This window comes from Brassica oleracea, chromosome C4 (genome assembly GCF_000695525.1).
Source record: "Brassica oleracea var. oleracea cultivar TO1000 chromosome C4, BOL, whole genome shotgun sequence".
Lineage (NCBI taxonomy): Eukaryota > Viridiplantae > Streptophyta > Magnoliopsida > Brassicales > Brassicaceae > Brassica > Brassica oleracea.
Genome location: NC_027751.1, coordinates 33,696,839 through 33,719,568, shown reverse-complemented (window position 1 = coordinate 33,719,568; position 22,730 = coordinate 33,696,839). Strand labels below are relative to the sequence as shown.

Below are 22,730 nucleotides of genomic sequence, written 5' to 3'. Positions count from 1 at the left end.
TTAAAATGAAACAAAATGAGAACGAATATTTGACAGAATTTAATTTTTAAAAAATACAATGATTTAGTGAAAATAATTATCAAACTATAATGTGACAAAAAATAAAATTTGAAATGTTAAATTTATTAGTTTGAAACTTATAATTTTTAATAGAAAAAATCAAGGTTTTAAGAGTGTTTCGTTGTAAGGTTTTAAATAGGATTCCTGAAATTAAAACCTTAATTTTTTTTAAATTAGTTTGGGTAAAATTACAGTTATTTTGTTACTATTTTTAATTTGAAGATCCTATTAAAAAAAAACCATATCTGATTTTACCCAAACTAATAAAAAAAACTATATCTGATTTTTTTAATAGGTTCTTCGAATTAAAAATAGTTTTAGTTTTTTTTGTTTACAATGACAGTTGGAAAAAATAAAGCAAATAAATACAAAAAATTAAAATTAAACAAATTAACTGGTTTTACCCAAACCGGATTTGTCTGAAATCTAAAATCATCTATATAAAGAAAAAAATACACTACCAAACACTAAAAAAATCCGTTGGAGTCACGGCCGACGATAAAGCCATATCGACTAAGACAACTGCCGGAAAAAAAAAATCATGAGAGTTAAACCGAAAGTTGAGTGACTTCCGCCGAGATGTTTACACCAAACCAAACGAAGATGAGCTAGTAGCACAGACAACGACCACCTCACATGTAGGGAGAGTTCACCGGATCCACGAACACGAAACGAGAGAGAGAGAAGCGTAAGGGTAAGAAAACCCAACAAAGCTAACAGTTTCTCCAGTTCGGAACGATGAGAGGATTGCCCTAGGGCTAGGGCACACCTTTCCACCATCTTCCCTCCATCGCCATAGAGAAAACCCTAACATAAGTTTTATCTGCCGTCCTCGGAACGAACATTCAATTGAGCATAGGAAACTTGCAGTTCATATATGAGGCCAAATCCACCCACTACGTTGTGTCTCTTCACTAAAAACACTCCACCAAAACACCACAAGACCAGAGAACCATGGATCTTCGTGAATATGTAGAAAAAACCGAGAAAGGCTTAGGGTATCACAACTCGAACCTGACCCCACAGATTGGAGGCGCGAAGCCTGCAACTAGGCACCACCGGAGACCACAGTGGCTCAACCAAACACTCATACTCATATATAGTTCATTCACAAAGTAAATGGTATCTTCTTTTTTAATATTTACTTTCATTACTCAACCAGGTAAATCGGGAATTCAAATATCGATTTACAAGCTTGATTCGAACAAAATAAACTAATTCAAACTTTGAATCCCTAGCTTTGCTCAACTACCATACCGGTGCATTCCGCGAATTCACTCAATAATCCTAAAAATCAATTCTCGTTCTCAATCGTTAATGTTAATCACTAGAATGTGGCATTCTCCTCGCAGCCTCAGATACATGAGTAGCTGATTCATAACGATCTCTTCAAGCTTCTGATCTTCATTGACAATAAATCTCTTGACACCAAAGGTAAGGAGAGGGAGATAACAAACCTTTCAGAATGCCATCCTATCCTCGCAACACCCACGGGAAGGAATGTAAGTCACAATTAGTCGAGGACCACAAGGAAACACACAGTCCGGATCAAAAGCGGGTTGTGATGGACACAAAATCTAGATGAAAGCTCCTCGTGCCTTGGAAACGAAGAAAAAAAATTAACATGCCAGAGAATCTAAAAAGACATTGTGACACTGGGATGGCCAAACCCCACCCAAGTCTCCTCGCCGACACACAACTGTAATGACTTGAACATGATTGCAAACCGGCGTCTTGGTATGAATAAGAGGACCCCATCCAGTCTTTTCTGCGATATACGATCACATGTCACTGGAGAGGCAAAGAGTACCAGCAAAATGAGCCCGAGGAAGCTTTGAAACCACACGCGAAATGGATAGAGCATAAACTTGATATGGACAGTGAGGAGGATGAGCAAAAGGAGAGTAGCAACTGGAGAAGAATTTTTTCCTACCATAGACGAGAATTCAAACCCAAAACCCATGAGCTACACACGCAAAACTCCAGCCAATCTGCAGCCATACAAGCACATGGAAGACTGAGCACGTGCCGTCATAGCACCCCATCGCCTCCTTTGAACGGAAACACAACCAGGGCATAGACGAGACACCAAGACGCGTCACACAGGAAGTTAACCCCTCCAACCACCATGGAGACAACCTCCGTAGATAGAAACAAAGTTAGAAAATGGGAAAACTCAACACATACCTTCACGCGTCGTCAACACCATGAAACTAAACAAATCTGCAAAAAGGAAAAATGAGATCTGCGAAGAATCAAAACCCTAAACGCCAACTCCCTTCCAAAAACACCCGCAATGCCTCGGTGATACTTCAAAATAGAACCCTCGGACGCCGGATCTACCTTCTATAGGTGTAGAAATAGTGTTCCGACGAGAAGGTCACCAGCAGAGCGTCAACCATATCTGACACCACGAGAAAAATAGCAAGAAGAGTGAAGGGGAAAAGGAGAAGGGAGGAAGTGATGCCTCTGACGGCGAAGCTAAGTCAGATCGCCGAAACTTTAGGAGCATCGCCAGATTTTTCGTCTGTCAGGCAGAGATTACAAATAGAGAAGTTTCTTTTATGTCCGATTTAATTTATAAAATGTTGGAAAACAAAAAATGGTATATTGGTTTCACTTTTTTTGCACGGATTGATAATTCACAACGTAGTTTTTATCATTTGGTGGAAACATACTACGGCGTGATGTGGCCGGTCAACAAGTGACCGTAATATGCGCCCGAGAAACAAAAATCAGGAACATGAAAGGAGATAAAAAAAATTATGATTAATTAAGTTGGAGAAAATATTTTCCTTTAAATCCGGCATATATAAAAAAAACAGTGGTTATAGCATCCGTGTCTTTTGATGACGTGGCATTTACAAGCTCCTTAATTCGTTACTTCCGTTAGTTAATTTCGTTTCTTCCATTAACTAATCACAAACATCTGCTTATCCTTTTCGGTAATCACGTCTGATTCTCTCACTTAAGTATGTATCATGTATGTATGTATTAATGTTTTCCCTTGCAATATTGAATCATATACGAGTCCCATTTTATATGTGAGATATTTTATTTACTTTTTGTATAAAACTTTTTAACTACCAAGCAGCGATTGAATGTAACATCACTTTATGTGTTTAGTAGTATAGAACAATGTTGAAAAAACACTGTTAATGTATCGTGATTTTTAACTTTACTTTTTAAAGTTTGGTCTATGACACTTTTGGGATTAAGGATCTAAGACAATTGTTCCATTCGTTAATATTTCTCACATTACATCTTAATCTTTTTTCAAATCCAGAGTCCATTTTTAGAAATTTTAATTTAGAGAATAATCATTTTTACCAAAGATATTTGAACTCAATGCATAAAAAACAATTTGTTTGCATTATTATTATTATTATTATTATTATAGTTTTTTCTTGTAACAGAAATTGTTTGCTTTATTATTATTATTATTATTATTATTATTATTATTATTATTATTATTATTATTATTATTATTATTATTATTATTATTATTATTATTATTATTATTATTATTATTATAGTTTTTTCTTGTAACAGAAATTGTTTGCATTATTTGCATTATCAATGACACTTTTGTAAATTACACATTTACACTACAACTGTAAGACACTTTGGATATTTAAAATTTATTACATTTGATTATCAACCACACCACCAATATTTATTCATCTGCGTAAATAAAAAAAAAAATTTATTTTCAAATTTATCCAAAAATTGTACCTTAATTTACCCGAAATTAATTTACAGTTTTAAACTATATAATGGTATGTGAACTTTGAAGATGATAATAATTCGATTAGGAAACCCAATCGAAGTAAGTAAGAGTAAATACCTGACAATGCAGAAATGTTAAATATCGATTGTCTTATTATAACGATTTTTAATAATTATTAATTAAGATAATAATTAGCAAATGAGACATGAGGCGGTTACGGCAGTTGAGAGTTTCGTTCAAGTTACGGCGTTAGAATTAAGGGACTAAACGAGTGAACGGTAAACAAGAGACGGTGAAAGTGTAAATTGCGAAACTACGAAAACGTTAAATTCATACGAGTACTTAATTGTTCAATGTTAAAACCTCACCTATAGAATAAAAAAAAGTAACAACTTCACTGCCTGTTAAGTAGCGGCGTTTGAAAACTAACGGCAACGTTAACGTTTCCTTTTTTTGCGTATAAATAACGGAGACGGTTACCTTGGAGCTTGTGCACTAATCTGTCACTCGTCTCCTGCTTCTTCTAACCTCCTCTCTCCTCTCGCCGCTTCCTTTTTTCCCGAGAAAAAGTGAGAACATTTCAGAAATAAGCTTCCTCAATGGCGTCGTCGTCTCAGAAAGTAACCTCTGTTTGTTTGACCGTCCTCGTCCTCTTAGCCCTCAGTGCAACGATTCTCCGGAAAATTGAAATCCCTAGCTCCAGGTCTCTCTTTCTCTCTGTAAATATCTCTTCGCTATGGTTTCGTCTTCGTCCTCGGATCTTGTCTATTTTTTTCTCTTCCGAGCTGCTTTTAAGTATCCGTTTAAGCTGCATTCTCAATTTCTGCGAAGGATTTTGACATTTTCCATCTATGTTCCAAGTAGTCCTGATTTTTTTCTCTCTCTTCGACTGATTTGTTTCGCAGCTGAACTTTTTTCTTCTTCTGTGTTGATACGAAGTCTCTGTGTAAGCTGCATTGTCTATTTTCTACGGAGGATTTTGATATTTTCCATCTCTGTCGATTTTCGAGTTTTCATGGATTTGTGCCCTATTATATTAATTTCGTAGCTGATTCTTTCAGTTTCTAGTGATGTGTGAGTCTTTCTGTGAGATTTTTGAGCTTAAGACTCCAGATTCCGTAATAATGCTCTGTTTTTTTTTTCAGGAAGCTGAAAACAGAGGAGTTGCAGAGCTCAAAAAACAGCTCAACAATGGCGGCGAACAGGTAAAAGAGCGAATCAAAACTTGATTATTTATTGGAATTTATTTGTTTTGCCGCCGCTCACGAAAACATGAAACGCGCTTTTAACCGCTAGGTTTAACCTTTTTGTTCAATTTTAAAATAAAAATAAAAGTGGAGTGTTAACTAACAATCCTAGCCGTTGATATGCTAAGGATCCCTCGGATTCGTTAACCGTTGCCTTTTACCTTTTTATTCATTCATCACCGGTCACGCACACATGCTCTGTCTCTCTAGCCTAGAGTCTGATAAATGTTTATCATATATTCCACGTCAGTAAATAATTATCGACGATGATAAAAGTTAATAACGTGCAGTTTCTCAGAAGGGCTAAATAGTCAGTTTCATCAAAACGTTTGTGCTATACTCTCGCATTTACATATTATCCGATTTTACTTGCGTTAAGATGTTACCACGTGTCGGACCGATCTCTTTTAAAAAAAAAATTTAAATGTGTTGATAATTTTAGTTTATGGTTGGTCGCGTCATTTCGCAGGCTTGAAGGTGTGGAGTTGAATGAACAGCACGCGGTTGATGATCCAGATAAGGTTGCTGATGAAGTCTCTACCCTTGTTCAGATGTGAGTTTCTCTCTCTCTCTCTCTCTCTGTCTTTCTCTTTTGTGTGACTGCATTAAGTTTTCTCGGGAATACATCATTTTTTCATTATCTACAAATTGCATTTCAGACGACAAGTCTTAATTAAAGAACCCAGAAGTAAACTTATGTGTTAGTAGTATTAAAGAACATAGAACAAAAGTCTTGAATTTCTTTTTTATTTTAATTAAATTTGTCTTTTTATCCGTAAAAGTTGAGTTGCTATTCATGTCTCTTTAAATTTTCGTCGCGGAGCTATGCTACTTAAACCATATAGATAGGTACAGACATGAAACCAGCACTAGAATAAAACTGACACGTTGTCGTTTCACCACGCTCTCGCAATTGTCAGAGTTCGCACGGACATTGTCTTGTTTTGTATTTAACGGCCTCTTCAATTAGCTCGATTCACTTTTCTTTCTCTGATTTTTTGGACTTTTGCAACTGCTCTCTACCGTCTTTTTGTGGCATTTAGTTTCTGAGAGTCTCTATCATCTTTGGTCTATTTTAATTTTTCACCACTTGAACATTAATGAGACCGAAAAATCGATGTAAGAACAACTACTTTATTGACCTCATAAACCTACAAAGAAATTTATTACGTTAGGTAAGAACAAACATTAACGGTGGCTGAGATGTTTTAATCAGCCTCTACATTCCGGTAAAAAAACATAAAAAAGAAATCCTTATTTGAATTCATGTGTTGTGATTAATGTATTAAGTTTTGATTTTCAGGAGCGAACATAACATCACAGCAAGGAGGAAGCTTGGATTTTTCTCATGTGGAACCGGTAACCCAATCGATGACTGTTGGCGTTGTGACCGTAACTGGCATAAGAACCGCAAACGCCTCGCCGATTGTGGGATCGGTTTTGGACGCAACGCTGTTGGTGGTCGTGATGGACGCTTCTACGTTGTCACTGACCCCACTGATGAAGACGTTATTAACCCCAAACCAGGAACTCTTCGCCATGCGGTTATCCAAGATGAGCCTCTGTGGATTGTGTTCAAGAGAGATATGGTGATAGAGCTGAAACAAGAGCTGATTATGAACAGTTTCAAGACCATTGATGGTCGTGGTGCTAATGTCCATATAGCCAACGGTGCTTGCATCACTATCCAGTTTATCACCAACGTCATCATCCATGGTCTTCACATTCATGATTGCAAGCCTACTGGAAACGCCATGGTTAGAAGCTCGCCATCTCACTTTGGCTGGAGAACAATGGCTGATGGTGATGCAGTCTCTATCTTTCAATCATCTCATATCTGGATTGATCATAACTCTCTCTCTCACTGTGCTGATGGCCTTGTGGATGCTGTCATGGGTTCTACTGCTATTACCGTTTCCAATAACCACTTTACACACCACAATGAGGTCATGTTACTCGGCCACAGTGATTCCTACACAAAAGACAAGCTGATGCAAGTGACCATTGCTTACAACCATTTTGGAGAAGGCTTGGTTCAGAGAATGCCAAGGTTGCTATTTTTTTTTTTTTTGAAATTCTTAGACTTAAGCTATCATCATTTGTTCTGATAGTAGAATTTGGATTGTCCAATTGCAGGTGCAGACATGGGTATTTCCATGTGGTCAACAACGACTACACACACTGGGAGATGTACGCAATTGGTGGGAGTGCAGATCCAACCATCAACAGTCAAGGAAACAGATATGCTGCTCCTAAGAACCCTTTCGCCAAAGAGGTTCAATTTCTAAATTTTTGTTTGTCTTAATAACAGAGGAAGGTGTTGTAGTGTACAGTTATCCTCATATCAAAGATTATTCAAATGTGGATCAAATAGGTGACGAAAAGAGTAGAGACAGATGCAAGTGAGTGGCAGAAGTGGAATTGGAGATCAGAAGGAGATCTGCTACTGAATGGAGCATTCTTCAAGGCATCAGGAGCAGAAGCATCAGCTAGCTATGGACGAGCCTCAAGCTTAGCAGCTAAACCATCATCAATGGTCCACACCATAACCTCTACTGCAGGAGCACTAGGTTGCCGCAGAGGCAGACCTTGTTAGTTCTCTCTATACCACCCATAGTACTAACCAACCCTAAACCCTTTCCCATATCTATGGAAAGTGGAATATATAGTAAGTAGTACTAGTAGTCTTTCTGCTTTCTCGTCTCGTTGTGGTCGTATCATTGTTTCGGTAGATCCCACTCAGTTTTCTTACAGGTGGTAGGAATTGGTCAACCTCTGCTTGCTTTTTCTTCTTTTTCTTAAAAAATGGTGTTTGGGGAAACAAAGAGGAGCAAGCTCAGAAGCGTTGTTCAAAAGGTTTTCCTTCTTTTAAGAGTCTCTTATGGTTTTTAGTTTTTGTTTCCCATTTGGTTTTGGAGTTGTTAAAGTCCCTATGGTTTTACTGGATCTCACTCCCTTGCGTCTGTAGTCTTTTTGGGTTTCTCTTTCAAGTTAGTGGTCATAGTAAAGAAAAAATTGTAACAGAAGACGATTGAAAAGCTTTCTTGATTTTTTTGCAACTTCAGTTGTCTTTTATGTTTTGTTGGCTCGAGTGTTTCAGTAATTGGATGATTGAGGCCCTGTTCGTTTGTACATCTGTAAGATGCATCCAGATGGTCCCAGATGGTCCATCTAGATGTCTTATCCAGATGGAGCATCTGGATGTTGTTCGTTTCTTCATTTCGTCCATGCATCCAGATGAATCATCTGAATGCAACTATGTTCGTTTGCTTTTCATTTTTTAACTTTCATCTTCATCCAGGTGGACTTGTTAATAAAATGATTAAAATATAATTTTTTACGTTTCGGCAGAAAAATAGCATTTTTACAGTTTTTGCGGAAAATATTTTTGCGGTTTTTGAGGAAAATGTGTTTTTGGCGAAAAAGTTCATTTTTGTTGTTTTGCCGGAAAAATACGTTTTTATGGGGTTGGCGGAAAAATACGTTTTGCGGTTTGGACGGGAAAAGTGTGTTTTGCGGTTTTGGCGGGAAAAGTTTTTTTCGCGATTTTGGCGGGAAAATCATTTTTGCGGTTTCGACGAGAAAATACATTTTTTCCGGTTTCGGGTGGGAAAATACATTTTTCCCGATTTTGGCGAGGAAATGCGAAAAATGTGTTTTCCAGTTTTGGCTGGAAAATGCGTTTTTCCGGAAAATTATGTTTTCCGGTTTTTGCGGGAAAATTGTGTTTTCCGGTTTTTGCGGGAAAATTGTGTTTTCCAGTTTTGGCGGGAAAATGCGTTTTTTCGGTTTTGACATGAAAATTCCGTTTTCCGATTTTGGCGAGAAAATTGTGTTTTCCGGTTTTGGCGAGAAAATGCATTTTTCTGGTTTTGGCGGAAAAATTGCGTTTTTCTGGTTTTGGCGAGAAAATTCTGTTTTCCGGTTTTGGCAAGAAAATGCTTTTTGCGGTTTTGGCAGGAAAATGTTTTTTGGAGTTTGGAGGGAAAATGGGTTTTTTGGGTTTTGGCTGGAAAATGCGTTTTTTTTTGTTTTGATAGGAAAATGCGAGGAAAATGCGATTTTTCGGTTTTGGTCGAAAAGTGCGGTTTTACTGGTTTGGCGAAAAAATGTGTTTTTATGGAAATGTGTGTTTTACGTTTTGTGGAAAAACGCATCTCGCGGTTTTGGTGGAAAAATGTGTTTTTCAGTTTTTGCGAGAAAATGCATTTTTTTGGTTATAACAGAAAAATATATATGCAAAAAAATAGAATTTAGGGTTTGAAAATAATATTTTGATTTTAAAAGGTCATTTTTGTCATTTATCATTTTGGACTGGACTAGATGCATCTGCATCCAGATGCACCATCAAGACTCACCTTCATTTGGGTGAGAATTTGGATGAGTTTTTAAAAATTCAGCTGGGTGATCCATCTGGATGTAGCATTATAATGCACAAAACGAACATCGATTTGTATTTTCACCTAGATGGTGAGCAAACGAACAGGGCCTGAATTGATTTTTGAATTCTAAAGCAACCTCTAAAGCAAACTACATACTTGTGAAATATAGGAATGAAACCACAAAACAGTTGGGAGTAGTGAGTAAATATAAAGGAGTTGTTACACTACGACGTGATGTGATGCCAAACCCATAAACCGTTGTATCCGATCTTTCTTTCTTCTTTTAAACTTGCTTTTAAACTTGAGAAGTGGGTGGTTCTTTTTCTTGCTCTGCACGTTACTAGTTGGAATTTTCTGTACGCTTACTGGATTCATTTCGTAAGCACTTCCAAGAGATTACATGAGGAGCTTTATCCACTGGTTGTACTCTCATAAATACATTGTCTGATCACAAACGGTAATTCATGTGAAACATATAATATCATCTCCTTACTTTGCGATCCTTCCAAGTTAGTGGTCATACAAGTCTCCCATAAGAGTATTTAATGAATGATATTTTACCAAACAAGGGCTTTTTCTTTTCAAACAAACAAGCAAGGGCTCATTTTTTTTTTTTTAATGTCTACCAGCATTACAAACTTGAATTCTATCGAAAATCTCCTTAAACGCAGGTGTATTGCCAATGACTTCGGTCTTTGCGAACATAGATTATTTATTTTGCAGACTCCTTAGGGAATCTGATTTGAGTTGTTTCTCATGAATATTTAGATACATATAGGAAATAGAAATGTAAGGTTTATAACAACAAAAATAGAAATCTTCAAGAGATTCTACGCACTAATTTACCATTACTGATCCACCCACCAGATCTAAAGTTACGCCTTCGAAGATGTGAGTATTAGTTATACTGAGCAAGCTACATGAAATCTACATTTTTTTTTTTTTGATCTCTCATGAAATCTACACTAAAAGTTTAGATTCCTGGTAAAGATTTTGTTTCATGGCAACGTTCAAGAATGATATTACTACGAACGCAGTTCAATTCAACCAAATAAATGAATCACGCAACAAGGTTTCAATTCATGACAATGATTAGTGTTACTGTCTGTTGAGAATTGAGATCAAAGCAAAATCCAATAAATATGTTTTGCCATTTTATGTTTTGGTTAGAAACTTGTGAACAAAAGTGTTTCTAATTGTAATTCAGAAAAAAAGGAGAACAAGGAAAATGGGGACTGGGTTTTCACTTTAATTGGTATCATCATCTGTTGTCTGGAACACGTAGCCAGCCTCCTTAAAGTGAGATTTCACCATAGCTAAAGACTTGTACCGATGGGATATCTTGTTCTTTTCTTCCTTTGCCATTTCTGCATAACTACAACCAATATAGAAAAATCACCAAGCAAGCTTTCTCAGTTTTGAGGATATCTGAAAAAAAAGGTCTAATACTACGTTTTCTGAGTGATAGAACAGAGGCGCACGTACGTTTGGTCATATCCATCAGGTTGAAACACTGGATCCCACCCGAAATCAGTTGGTCCTCTTGCTGGAACTATCTTACCCTAACATATCAATAACAAAGAAATATCAATCGAAATTTCAACAATTAACAAATAGAGAAACTCTAAAATGACTAAGCAGATAGAGCAGAAAGTTTGATATTTAAAAAAGGGCAGTGAACATACCGGAGTTTTCCCCAAAAATGTAAGAGGTTCAGCACCTGGACCATGCGAGAAAGAGAATGCACACAATGCATAAGCTGATTTATCTTCATAGGCCATCAGTAAGTTGTTCAAACCTGAACATGAGTCAGACCAAGATTGGGTTAGGAGATAAATAAAACAAAGGGTGAAGTGAGAAAAGAAAAAGAAACAGTTGATAATCACAACCTTCATGGCCAAGCTTCTCAAGAAACCACTTGCTGCAGAAGAAAAAAAAACAGGAAAGAAGATCAAAAGTACTAGAAAGAAGAACTCTACATAACTCCAATACAGTTAGTCCCACGCTGAATCAATCTGATACTGACCAAAAGTTAAATATATGTTCCTAGTCTTACTTTCTAACTTCCAGTAAGTGAAGAAAATAGAGGTCTCTTCTAAATTTCAGTCCAGCAATGAATTAAGACATCCATGATCACAACACTCACACCAGTTAGCAGCTACGTAAAAAAACTAAGAACATGACTTGATCCAACCCAATTATAAGTAAATGACACGTACTTTGATCAAGAAAGACTCAGATTAAAGAAGATATACAGATGTAACTTGATAAGCTTGGTATATTTATGTCTGTAAGCCATTTACCTAGTTAATTCATAGTTTGTTACACATTGGGAAAAAGTAGAAAAATATATCCTCTCTTGTGAAGGATGGACAAGAAAGAAACAAGCAGAGCATTAAGAGGGGAGAACTTACATGTAAGGACCTGCAAAACCCCAAAAAACAAATAAGACAGTGTGACCAATTTATTCATAGAGTAAAATGAAATAAGGGAGAATGTTTAAGGAAAACATACCAGGGAGACCCTTCAAAGCATTGAAACAGAGGCATGTATCCTCCACTAGCACTGGCCCATTTACCTTCTCATTCACAATGAAACACAATTTGTATCAGTTTATTCAGCACAAGTAAGAAAACGAGACAACAGTGTATGATCACAATAAAGCTTACACATTTACACATAAGAATGATGAATTTCAATCAATACAGGTAATAAAATTGAGTAATCGAAAAGGGTAACAGCTTGTGGACCTGAAGAGCAGCCAGACGAGCTTTCTCTTTGGAGATATCCTCAGGCTCACCTTGCAGCTCAGGCACTGCAACTCAACAGTCAAGGAGTAATAAGAATGAGATTAACTAAAACTGGAACTGAGGTTGAAATCGAAAGGGGGGTACGAACGGTCGAGTTTGAGAGACTTGAAAGGAATGGAACTCCCGATGATAGCTTTGACCTCTTCGAGCTTCTTAGCATTTCCCGTCACAAACGTCACCGGACGTGGCAATACCACCGCTGCTTTCGCCGCCATTTTGTATTCTCAGATAGCAAAAGTAATCGACTCCTCCCACTGCAGCCCAGTTATGACCGTCTGATTATTTATCGAAGAAAAATGGGCCAAGTTCACGTATTTGTAGGCCCATTAAGTGTTGTTATCCTTGTTCGTCAAATAAGGTTTGCGATTGAAATTAGTTTAGGTAAACCGGCTTTTGATATAATGTCCAACACGAAGATGCAAACACACAAAAAGTGTTTTATCAGCTACTCCTGTCAATCCACAAAACATTTCAACAGCTTAACGTTACATACATAATATCAAACACTATTTTTAACTATTAACAAAGTCAAGACTATCTACATCGAAGAACGGTTCAGTGACTCAGTCTGCTTCTTGTGATTCTCTCTCGCGACTCCGAAGCTGCTTTTGGTTTAGCTCCGGTGTATGGTTTCTTTGTACCAGACTCATCTGATGCCTAAAGTCTCGAACTTCCACATACCCAAGTCTCCTGAATCTAGAACTTTTCATGGATAGATTCCATCAAGTCCAATAATCAAGCTAACACATCCTAAAGTAAGACATATCAACCTTCTGATATCAGTACGAAAGAGATTGAATCTTATATCCCTAAGCTGAAAACCTGTCTGATTCTAGTTTTGTTTCACTTCTATCCGGTTAGTCACTTGATATACGATCAGATTCAACCAACCTAACAAACGTTAGCACGCAATAACACACACGAAATGTTTACGTTCCCTAATGTATGGAGAGAAACTCTCATGCCTTAACAATTGATCGATGTGATACAATAGCTGATATTGTCTTGTACTACAAGCATTTGTACAAAGAGATCACCAGAGAAGACTACCACTTCGATTACGAAGAAGACGGCGACCTCTCAGCCTTCAATCCCTCGTTAGACCTCGATGACACGCAATCGATACCGAGAGAATGCTCTTCTACTTAATTTTGTTTTCTCTCTCTCTCTCTCTCTAACTTGTTGAAGTAATGGGCTCGTATTCGGTTTAACTGTTTGCCTAATCTTTTGTTCGACTTGGCCCAACACTGAAAGGTCCAATGACCTAAACGAAGGGAATATGGTTTCATATATCCTACGTTCCACCTTCTCATCATTCTTAAGAAAGCTGTAATAAAAACAGAGTATGTATACACGATGTTGATATAACATCTTATGATCAAAATTAACTTATAATGGTTTAACGGATCTCATGAAAGGATGATAAGTTTAAGACTTAGTAAAATGTGAAAATTCGATCACTAGTTTGTTTAGTATAAAAATATATGGCGGAAAATAAGGAAAATGATGTCAATTTATGCAATTTTGGCAGTAGGTTGTAGTTGTAGTATTATTTTTGGGGGATTTTAGAAAAAGAAAAGGACGCATTGAGAGAGCGTGGGCCAGCCAGCCAGCTGTACACGGAACTCCTAACCTCTCCCCCGAGAAAGAGAGAAAGAAAGAGCACAAGAGAGAGAAGTAGCAAGAAGCAAGAAGAGACTCCAAACATTTTTCCTCAAAAACAATGGCGGCGAAGAAAGGTGTCCCTGAGTGGCTCAACAGTTCCCTCTGGTCCTCCTCTCCTTCTCCTTCTCCCATCCCCGACGATCGCCCTCCTCCCGCCGCCGCCACCACCGTCGCTCCATCTCCTCCGATCGTCGAGCGTCCTCCTCCTTCCACGATTTCCGCCGCACCAGCTCCGCCTCTTCCGATTCGTCCTCCTTCCAAATCTGAGATTAACGGGAGCGGGGTAGATGGACCTGGAAGCGTAACTCCCGCGGCTGAGGATGTTTCTCGGAAGACGCAGGTCGTCGCTGAGGTTAGTCCTTAAACACACACACACACACACAAACTCATTATCTCTCTCTCTCTCTACATTCTTTTCTTGATTGCTCTTTGTGATAGTTATCGAAGAAGGTGATAGACTTGAAGGAATTGAGGAAAATCGCTTCACAAGGTCTACCTGATGATGCTGGCATTCGCTCCCTCGTCTGGAAGGTACCAAATAGAATATCTTTGAGTTCACTGTTACTCTCAGTTTCAGCTTCATATTGTTTATCCTGATTGTGTCAGCTTTTATTGGGCTATCTTTCACCTGATCGCTCACTGTGGTCTTCTGAGTTAGCTAAGAAAAGGTCCCAGTACAAGCAATTCAAAGAGGAGCTTCTGATGAATCCCGTAAGTTTATTTTGGTGATTTGATGCTCAAGTTCATTGTACTGATTGGTTTGTGACGGTCTTTTGTCCAAAACTTCTGATGGGATACAAAATGATAAATAGCTTTGATTGACCGAACACACACACAAACCAGTGATGAAGTAGACATAATGGGCTTGTTGCCACTAGCTAAGGGCGTGTTGATGGAAATTCGCTGTCAATAGAAGATGATGACTGTCATTAAGTAGAATTCAATGATGTTTAATTGGAAAGCATACATTTTTATTAGTTTTGATCCACATGCTTGTATTTGTTGGTGTAATATGTTGTTGACATGATGACAGCTAAATAGATGTCATGTGTTTGACTAAGCAGACTGTTCTAGGGCCATTGTGCATATGATATGTCCTAGAGGTACAATGATAAATAGAGTAGTTAATAATGAAGAATCAGTCATTATAGAGATGCTTACGTTATCTGGGTGATAGCTCTTCCTTTTTCATGTCACTTTCTTATTTTTCTATTTAGGATAACCCCGGTTTTTTGTGGCTAGTTAGTCTGAAGTAACAAGGAAGATGGAGAAATCAAAGGGTGGCGATAGTAATGATCCGAAAGTCGAAAGCCCTGGTGCCCTCTCAAGGTCAGAGATAACTCATGAGGATCATCCCTTAAGTCTTGGAACAACAAGCTTATGGAACAACTTTTTCAAGGTATTTAGATTTCAGCTTGAGATATCATTATCCTCAAATATTATCAATTTTGTGAGTCAAGTTTAGATGTTATTACGTTAGTATTGAGTTCTGAATGTAACCTGAAAGTTATAGTATCATGGATAATATAGCTGAATTATGATCAGATATTAGTTTGTAAATGCTCACTTATGCACTTCTAAAATTTTGTTTCTTTCATCATGATTTTGTCACTTACGGTTGGTTGTAAAAGCATGACTCTTTGGTGACTGCACATAATCACTATGAAATATCATTTTCTCTTCGTGGTTTAGCACTGTTTTTTTTCATGTTGCATTTAAAGCTGCAAAATGACCTTCCTAATTTTAAACTGGTACTTTCAGGACACGGAAGTCTTGGAACAGATCGACCGTGATGTGATGCGTACGCATCCAGACATGCACTTTTTCTCTGGAGATTCAGCGGTAGCAAAATCTAATCAGGTTGGATTTTGGGTTTGCCTATTTAAAGCGCTTGGTTGAAACATGTGCATATTAATAGTCTTCCCGGTCATTTTGTACATGTCTTGCATCTTCAGGATGCTTTGAAGAACGTGTTGACTATCTTTGCAAAGTTGAATCCTGGCATCAGATATGTACAAGGGATGAATGAGATATTGGCACCTATCTTCTACATCTTTAAAAATGACCCAGATAAAGGAAATGCAGTGAGTAGCTCTTGCTAATATACCATTTCTTTTTTTTCCTTGTTTTATTTATACTCACATTTTTCTACTTCTAATGGATGTCTTTTGGATAGAACACCACCTCGTCCCCCTTATTTGCTTAACGCTGGCATTTTAAGTGTTGCAGGCGTATGCTGAAGCAGATGCATTTTTCTGTTTTGTTGAATTGATGAGTGGGTTTCGAGATAATTTCTGTCAGCAACTTGATAACAGTGTGGTGGGTATACGTTACACTATAACAAGGCTGTCCATGCTCTTAAAGCATCATGATGAAGAACTTTGGCGTCACCTAGAAGTCACAACTAAAGTAAGATATCACTGATGAGACGCCTTGCTTTCAAAATTTTCGTTTTTTGGAGCTTCGGTAATTTTGTAGAAGTGTTTCAGCGTTGTGACAGTTGATACCCCATGTGTCAATTTTCAGATAAACCCACAATTCTATGCGTTCAGATGGATCACACTCCTCTTGACTCAAGAGTTCAACTTCGTGGAAAGCCTTCACATCTGGGACACACTCTTAAGCGACCCCGAAGGTCCACAGGTAGTATTCAATTTATTACCATTCAGTTTCCGAAGTGAATTCCATTCTTGTGAGTGACTCGAGTCATTAAGGGTTTCATTTCAATACCTCTAAGCAGCTTAGTTTAGGACAATATAACGTGCATGTATGTAGGGAAGAATTAGGAGACATTAACAACGATATGGCTTTTGTACGTGGTATAGAGATTCTCTTTGCATCTTATCGTAAATTGGCTCTACATGCACTTGCTGTTTTGTAAGAGAGAAGGCTAACAAGTGAAAATGAAACATTAATTTGCAGGAGACGCTACTACGAGTATGTTGTGCAATGTTGATACTAGTACGAAGGCGTCTGCTGGCTGGTGATTTCACGTCGAACCTCAAACTTCTTCAAAACTATCCTCCTACAAACATCAGCCATATGCTCTATGTCGCAGATAAATTGCGCTCTAAATAAAATAAATAAAGATCGTCAGGTTTTAACAATCATTCAGTCCCTTTCTCCTTGTTGTTTTGAATTCATAGACTCTGCAACTTTCTTTCTTCATATGTACATGATTGTGTAAGTTAACTGTAGCTGCCTGAGAATATTTCAGATCAAACCTTGCTTCAGTGTTGAGATTTCTGATGGTAATGATGTGTAACAGATATTATAGATAGAGAGTTTTTAGGATGTCAGATCTTATATTTTTTTTCTTTGATCATTTCACGGAAGTTTCTTTTCTTGGTTTGATTTGGTAAATTATCTGAATAATAAATTAAAAAAAATTGAAGAAGTAATTGTGTGACAAATATTTTGTTCAAAGTCAAAAAGAAAAAAAACTCCTGGTTTTCTTCCAACAAAAGCAAAGGGCAGTCATGAGTTGTGGAACGATTTCACTAATCTTGTTAATGATTATGATCGTCCTTTTCCCATACTGTTACATCTTCCTTCTCTTCGCGTCTTTTCTGCTGTGTTTTATTGTTGCTGCTTACTATCTTCTTCTTGGAGAATTCTAAAACATTTTGTTGAAGACTCAAGAAAATGGATCGGTACGTTTATAGCTATGGCTTGATTCGGTTTCTTGGTTGATTCCTTGTTCGCCGAAAACTTCAAGTTCCTGATGTTGGCAATTTCTTATACTTTGTAACATCTCTTTGCTTGTATTTCAACTCAGTTAATTTTCTTATTAATAGATTTGGTTTATCATATGGTCTACCCCACCATAACATAATGTCATCTCATTACCTCTTTTTTTTTTTGAAAAAATCAACTCATTACCTTGCGTCTGCTAATTCTATTTACGACCTAATCAATGGTACGTACGTATACCACAATTGTTCTGATTAATAATTTGTAGAAATTCTTTTATACATCTTTAATGAAAAAATGATTACCATCTATACCAGTAAAATATTTTATCTCATAATCAAACATCTAAATAATATCAATACTAGGTTAAGATCCGCGCAAGAATCAACATTATATATATAAATTATTTTATGTATTAAATATTTTTACATATCATGAAATATTAAATAATTAAAAGTTAGTAACTATTAAATATATAATTAAATTAGTGCGAACATATAAATCAATTTTATTAATCAAAAAAATATTCTTTTTTATATTTGATAGGATATGTTATTAAATTAAAATGATACTAATATAGATAATATATTTTAGTATATTTATAATATTAATGTCTATTAAATGATGATTTCTACTCATATAGTTTTTTTGATCATTTGTATCTTTTATAGAAAAAAATTTAAATTACTGATAATAAAAGATTAATAGTTTTAGTAATTTATAATTTAAAAAAAAAAGTTGTCAATGATCGTTCAAAACTTTTATCAAAAAAGTTGTTCAAAGTAAATTTTGAAACTAAAATAATTGTATTTTATATGGTTTATAGTTTAATTAAAAATGATATATATATTAATCTTAATAATTAATTAAATTGGATTTTTTACTTATATATTTTTTGTAATCATTTGTATTTTGTCATAACAAAAATTTTAAATCATGGATCATAAAATTTGAATGTGAGACTTTTAACAGTTTTAGTAATTTATAATCGTTTGTAAAAATTCAAAATATAACATATACATAAAAATCTAAATTTTTGTATCTAAATTTTTGTATATGGTTATTGTTGTTATTTAATTTATTTAATAGTTTAAAATTAAACAAATATGATAGAAGATACACTATTTTTTATCAAATCTTTATTATTCAAAATCATTAATTGTCATATATACTTTAGCCACATTAGCTAATTCCGTAAATTTTATTTAAGGAAATAATAAAGTACATTAATGATGAATTTATTGTTAGTTTAATAAAAAACTTATTATATAATTAGATGGACCAACATATTTTTCTAATGATTCTAAGAATCATTCTAGTGATGACATGTTGATACAAAAAGAAGTTGTAATGCTTTTCAAATAATATATACGATATATCACTACTGCATGAAACATATGGTTAATTAACATGATGACGTGTATTATATAGTTAACACTACAATCATACCCCTTTTATTTACAATCACACTTTCTTGTTGTCAGAATAGTAGATTTTACGTCCAACCCGCAATTTAATATTGAAAACCCGACATGATCCAATGAAAAAATTTAATCGAACCAAATAACTAACATTATGACGTTAAAATTAGATCGGGTTCTATCTCAAACGGGTCAGTTTTTCATTATTCTGACATTCGATTCAATGTTCTGACAATAAGAAATATGTTTTTTTAGAGCAACTCCAACACAGATATGTAGGTGAGTATAAAGATTGCTCCTCTAGTCTTTGTCATGTTTTTAAATTCAGTTTTGCTGTTATAGCAACCAGTTTTGTTTGCGGTCTTAGCTTTGTTACCAATTGTATTTAAAAAAAGAGAGACCTCTGCTCCATTTTTTGGGAGTAAGATTAGATAAAAAAGTTTTAGTTGACCAAAAAAGGTTAAATGATAAAAAGAGAGAAGATATCTATCCAGAATCTCAACGGTTACGTGTTCATTTCTCAGTCATTTTTTCTGTTTTTAAATTAAAACTTATTTCTTCAGCAAAATTATAATAAAATAATGATAAATTGTTGCTGAAATACATAAACATGGGTTCTAAGCGATTAGAGACGGCAAATGAGGACCTGAACCGCGGGTCTGGCCCATAAAAGTTTGTCATGGACAGGTTTGGGCAGCATTTTTGCAGGCCATTATTAAGTGGGCCTCGCGGTCTTGTCCTGCACGGAATTGGGCCAATGCGGGATGGGCTTTAGTTGAGTTGCGGGCCATTTGAGTCTTTTTACGGGTTCGAGAAAAATGAAGAGCTGAGCACAACAGGCTTGCTTTTCCTTGTCGGTTTAAATGGTGACGACTTTTCTTCTTCCCTTTAATTGAGTTTTTTTTTCTCATTTCTTCTACTGATCGACAAGAGAGAGGTGATTGCCGAATCGATTACACATGCATATAATTCCTTCTTTGCAGTAAACACGATTTAAGAATGTTATTTGAATTGCACACATGAAGTAATGACTACTTGTAACTTGAATCAAACTTTAAAAACAAAAGAAGTAGGAGGGAGATAAGTGTACAATTCAAGGACTTCACTTCTGTTATGATTTATGAGTAATAACAACTTGTAACAAATTTGATAATGTATGACTAATCCTCGTCTCTTTTTCTTATTACAATGACTATTTGTAACTTGAATTAAACTCATTATAAGTCATGCCTAATGCTTGTAACAAACTCAAACTAATGCTGACCATGTGTTTATGGCGTGTGCAAGTCTTGTAGGTTTGAAAAAAAAAAAAAAAAAAAAAAAAAAAAAAAAGTCTTGTAGGTTTGTGCAGGCAATGGAAGAATTTTTGTACCGCCGGTCAACTTGCTAAGGCCCATACATTTTGCATGGCGGGTTTGGTCAGCCTTTCCGAAGACCGTGGCCCGGCGAGACAGACCCGCCAAAATCTGTTTGACAACAAACCAAAAAGGGGGGACGAGGCAGGACAACTCATTTGCCATCACTATGAGCGATGGACATGCTCTTAGAGCAATCTTAATGGGAGGTGCTCACAAAGTTTTCAAAATATTAAAATTAAACATTTTAATTAAGTTTTGTTTTGGGAATCTCAAAACCACGAGAACCTCTTCCCAAAATATCTCAAAATATCTCAAATGATCTCGAGATCCCCTTAATAGAATATAAATATTAATCTGTAAATATAGTTTAGATATTTGGTGTGAGAATTCCCCATTGTAGTTGTTCTTAGAAACTATATAAAACATGTTAGTTAATACATGACATGACCAATAGGTTTCATATAGTTAAAGATATATTGGTATTATACATATATTGTAGATTCATATAATGACATATAGTTGGTGTAGATGAGTCATTTTATATCTTATTCAAAATTTTCATGGACTTTAATTTATCTAAATTTTCAAATTTGGTTGATTAATTATCTAAATTTTCAAATTTATACCTGAAAATAAGCCGCTTAAGTAGGGGTGGGCAAAAAACCCAAACCGAACCGATCCAAACAAAACCAACCGAAGTTAAACAGATCCAAACCAAACTGTGCTCTTTACATAACTCCATTGGTTCATGTTTTACTCAACTCGAATGGTTTGGTTTGGGTTCGAACCAAACCAACCAAACCGAACCAAACCAATAATCCAATATATATATATATATATACTAACATATTGCAAATTTTAGTTAAAGTTTTGTTTTCCATTTTTTCTTAACTTCCATATATTTTTTAAAAAAAATTCAAATATGATTCAAATAATCCTAATACCTAAATATTGTACTGAAAACAAAACTTAAAAACTATAAGCATCTAAATCATAGTCATCTCGTTTCGTTCTTCTTCTCTAATTTTCATTCTCTAAATTATGTAATAAAGTTATTATAGGATCAATAAAAACAAAAAGGTAGATGCAAATAGTCTTTTAGTTAATAGTTTTTGGAATGTTTACAAGTCTTTGTTACGCTAATTAGATTACAAATAGTCTGCTCTTTGCTTATTATGTATTTCTTCTTTTGACGTGGTTAAGAGTTTTGTCATCGAACTTTAAATTCTTTTTTTGTTTCATAGATTTTTAAAGAACCAAACTAAATCTAAACCAAACCGAACCAAACTAAACCCAAATCGAATCCAAACCAAAGCTACTTTGGTTTTAATTGGGTTTGGTTTTAATTGGGTTGAGTTTTATAAAACCCAAATTAACCAAACCAAACCGAACCGAACCGAAACCGAACCCGAAACTAAACCGATATGCCCACCCCTGCGCTTAAGTATCGGTAAAATAATTCGTTGAATAATCTAATGGTGAATAGACCACTTGATTTGGATGTATTTTTTTACGGCAACATAAACATATTCAATAAAACTCTGCTAACCAAGAAGGAGACTTTGTTTCCATATAGACAAAATATGATGATTGACATTGTGCAACACGTGCAAGAGTGTACGTCCTTGTATTTTGAGTCCTGAAAACATACTTTAGCTGAAAAGTAGTGAAGCTCTGGTGCAGACTTTGGACTTCTTCAATGAGTATTTTAAAAGCAGATCATTCCTCTGACTTTGGAAATACTTACTTTATATAGTTTCAAAAAAAGTAACTTTATATATTTTTTTTTTATCGACAACATTCCAGACTCATATAGACTCTGTAAACCACACCGGGAGATATTGGTCCATGTGAACGACGAAAGATGGCTGTTTTCTGACACTGCGTGCTAGATTATCCGTCTTTTTATTTTGCGTCCTTGGTACATGTATTATCTCTGAACGTGTAAAACTCTCTTTCAGATTCTTGATATCTTCCAAATAACTTGTAAAAGCTGGCCATTCTTCTGGTTCCGAAATCATCTTCACCAATTGAGAACAATCCGTTGCAAACGTAACCTGAAATTGTTTTAAGTTCTTCATACATTTCACTGCCCATAGTAACGCCTCGAACTCTGCATGCAGAGGAGATAGAGACGCTCTTACGTTCCTAGCTCCCATCAGACCCGCAAATCCAATTAAAGTACTGAACCAGCCTTGGCCAGAGAACATATCTCCCTCTTTCCATGATCCATCTGTAAAGCACCATCTGCCGGGAATCGACGGAGGAAACGTAACCTGAGTCTCCGCTCCCATCTTCTGATCTTTCAGTAACTGTGCCTCAGCCCAGAGTGTTGATTCCGTCTCAGCCAATTTAAGAGTATCC

The 22,730-nt window shown here is 35.9% G+C and overlaps 3 protein-coding genes across 3 annotated transcripts; 2 read left to right on the top strand and 1 right to left on the bottom strand.

Annotated features, from left to right (window-relative positions):
• The first annotated feature begins 4,280 nt into the window (after positions 1 to 4,280).
• On the top strand, positions 4,281 to 8,118 carry LOC106336928 (probable pectate lyase 15). The gene is made up of 6 exons (XM_013775909.1): positions 4,281 to 4,493; positions 4,936 to 4,995; positions 5,507 to 5,590; positions 6,341 to 7,087; positions 7,174 to 7,312; positions 7,412 to 8,118. Exons 1-6 carry the CDS (start codon positions 4,390 to 4,392, stop codon positions 7,631 to 7,633), a joined length of 1,356 nt encoding a protein of 451 aa, XP_013631363.1. The 5' UTR covers positions 4,281 to 4,389; the 3' UTR covers positions 7,634 to 8,118.
• A 2,416-nt stretch (positions 8,119 to 10,534) lies between these two features.
• LOC106339465 (inosine triphosphate pyrophosphatase) lies at positions 10,535 to 12,484 on the bottom strand. Its single transcript, XM_013778284.1, has 8 exons — positions 12,318 to 12,484; positions 12,170 to 12,234; positions 11,934 to 11,997; positions 11,834 to 11,843; positions 11,309 to 11,340; positions 11,105 to 11,217; positions 10,905 to 10,981; positions 10,535 to 10,794 (listed from the first exon to the last, which is right to left on the bottom strand). The coding sequence occupies exons 1-8, from the start codon at positions 12,442 to 12,444 to the stop codon at positions 10,668 to 10,670; spliced, it is 615 nt and encodes a 204-aa protein (XP_013633738.1). The 5' UTR covers positions 12,445 to 12,484; the 3' UTR covers positions 10,535 to 10,667.
• Positions 12,485 to 13,875: 1,391 nt separating this feature from the next.
• On the top strand, positions 13,876 to 17,211 carry LOC106337067 (TBC1 domain family member 13). Its single transcript, XM_013776092.1, has 9 exons — positions 13,876 to 14,246; positions 14,333 to 14,425; positions 14,501 to 14,605; positions 15,141 to 15,293; positions 15,656 to 15,754; positions 15,850 to 15,978; positions 16,124 to 16,303; positions 16,421 to 16,537; positions 16,817 to 17,211. The coding sequence occupies exons 1-9, from the start codon at positions 13,953 to 13,955 to the stop codon at positions 16,970 to 16,972; spliced, it is 1,326 nt and encodes a 441-aa protein (XP_013631546.1). The 5' UTR covers positions 13,876 to 13,952; the 3' UTR covers positions 16,973 to 17,211.
• Positions 17,212 to 22,730: the final 5,519 nt, after the last annotated feature.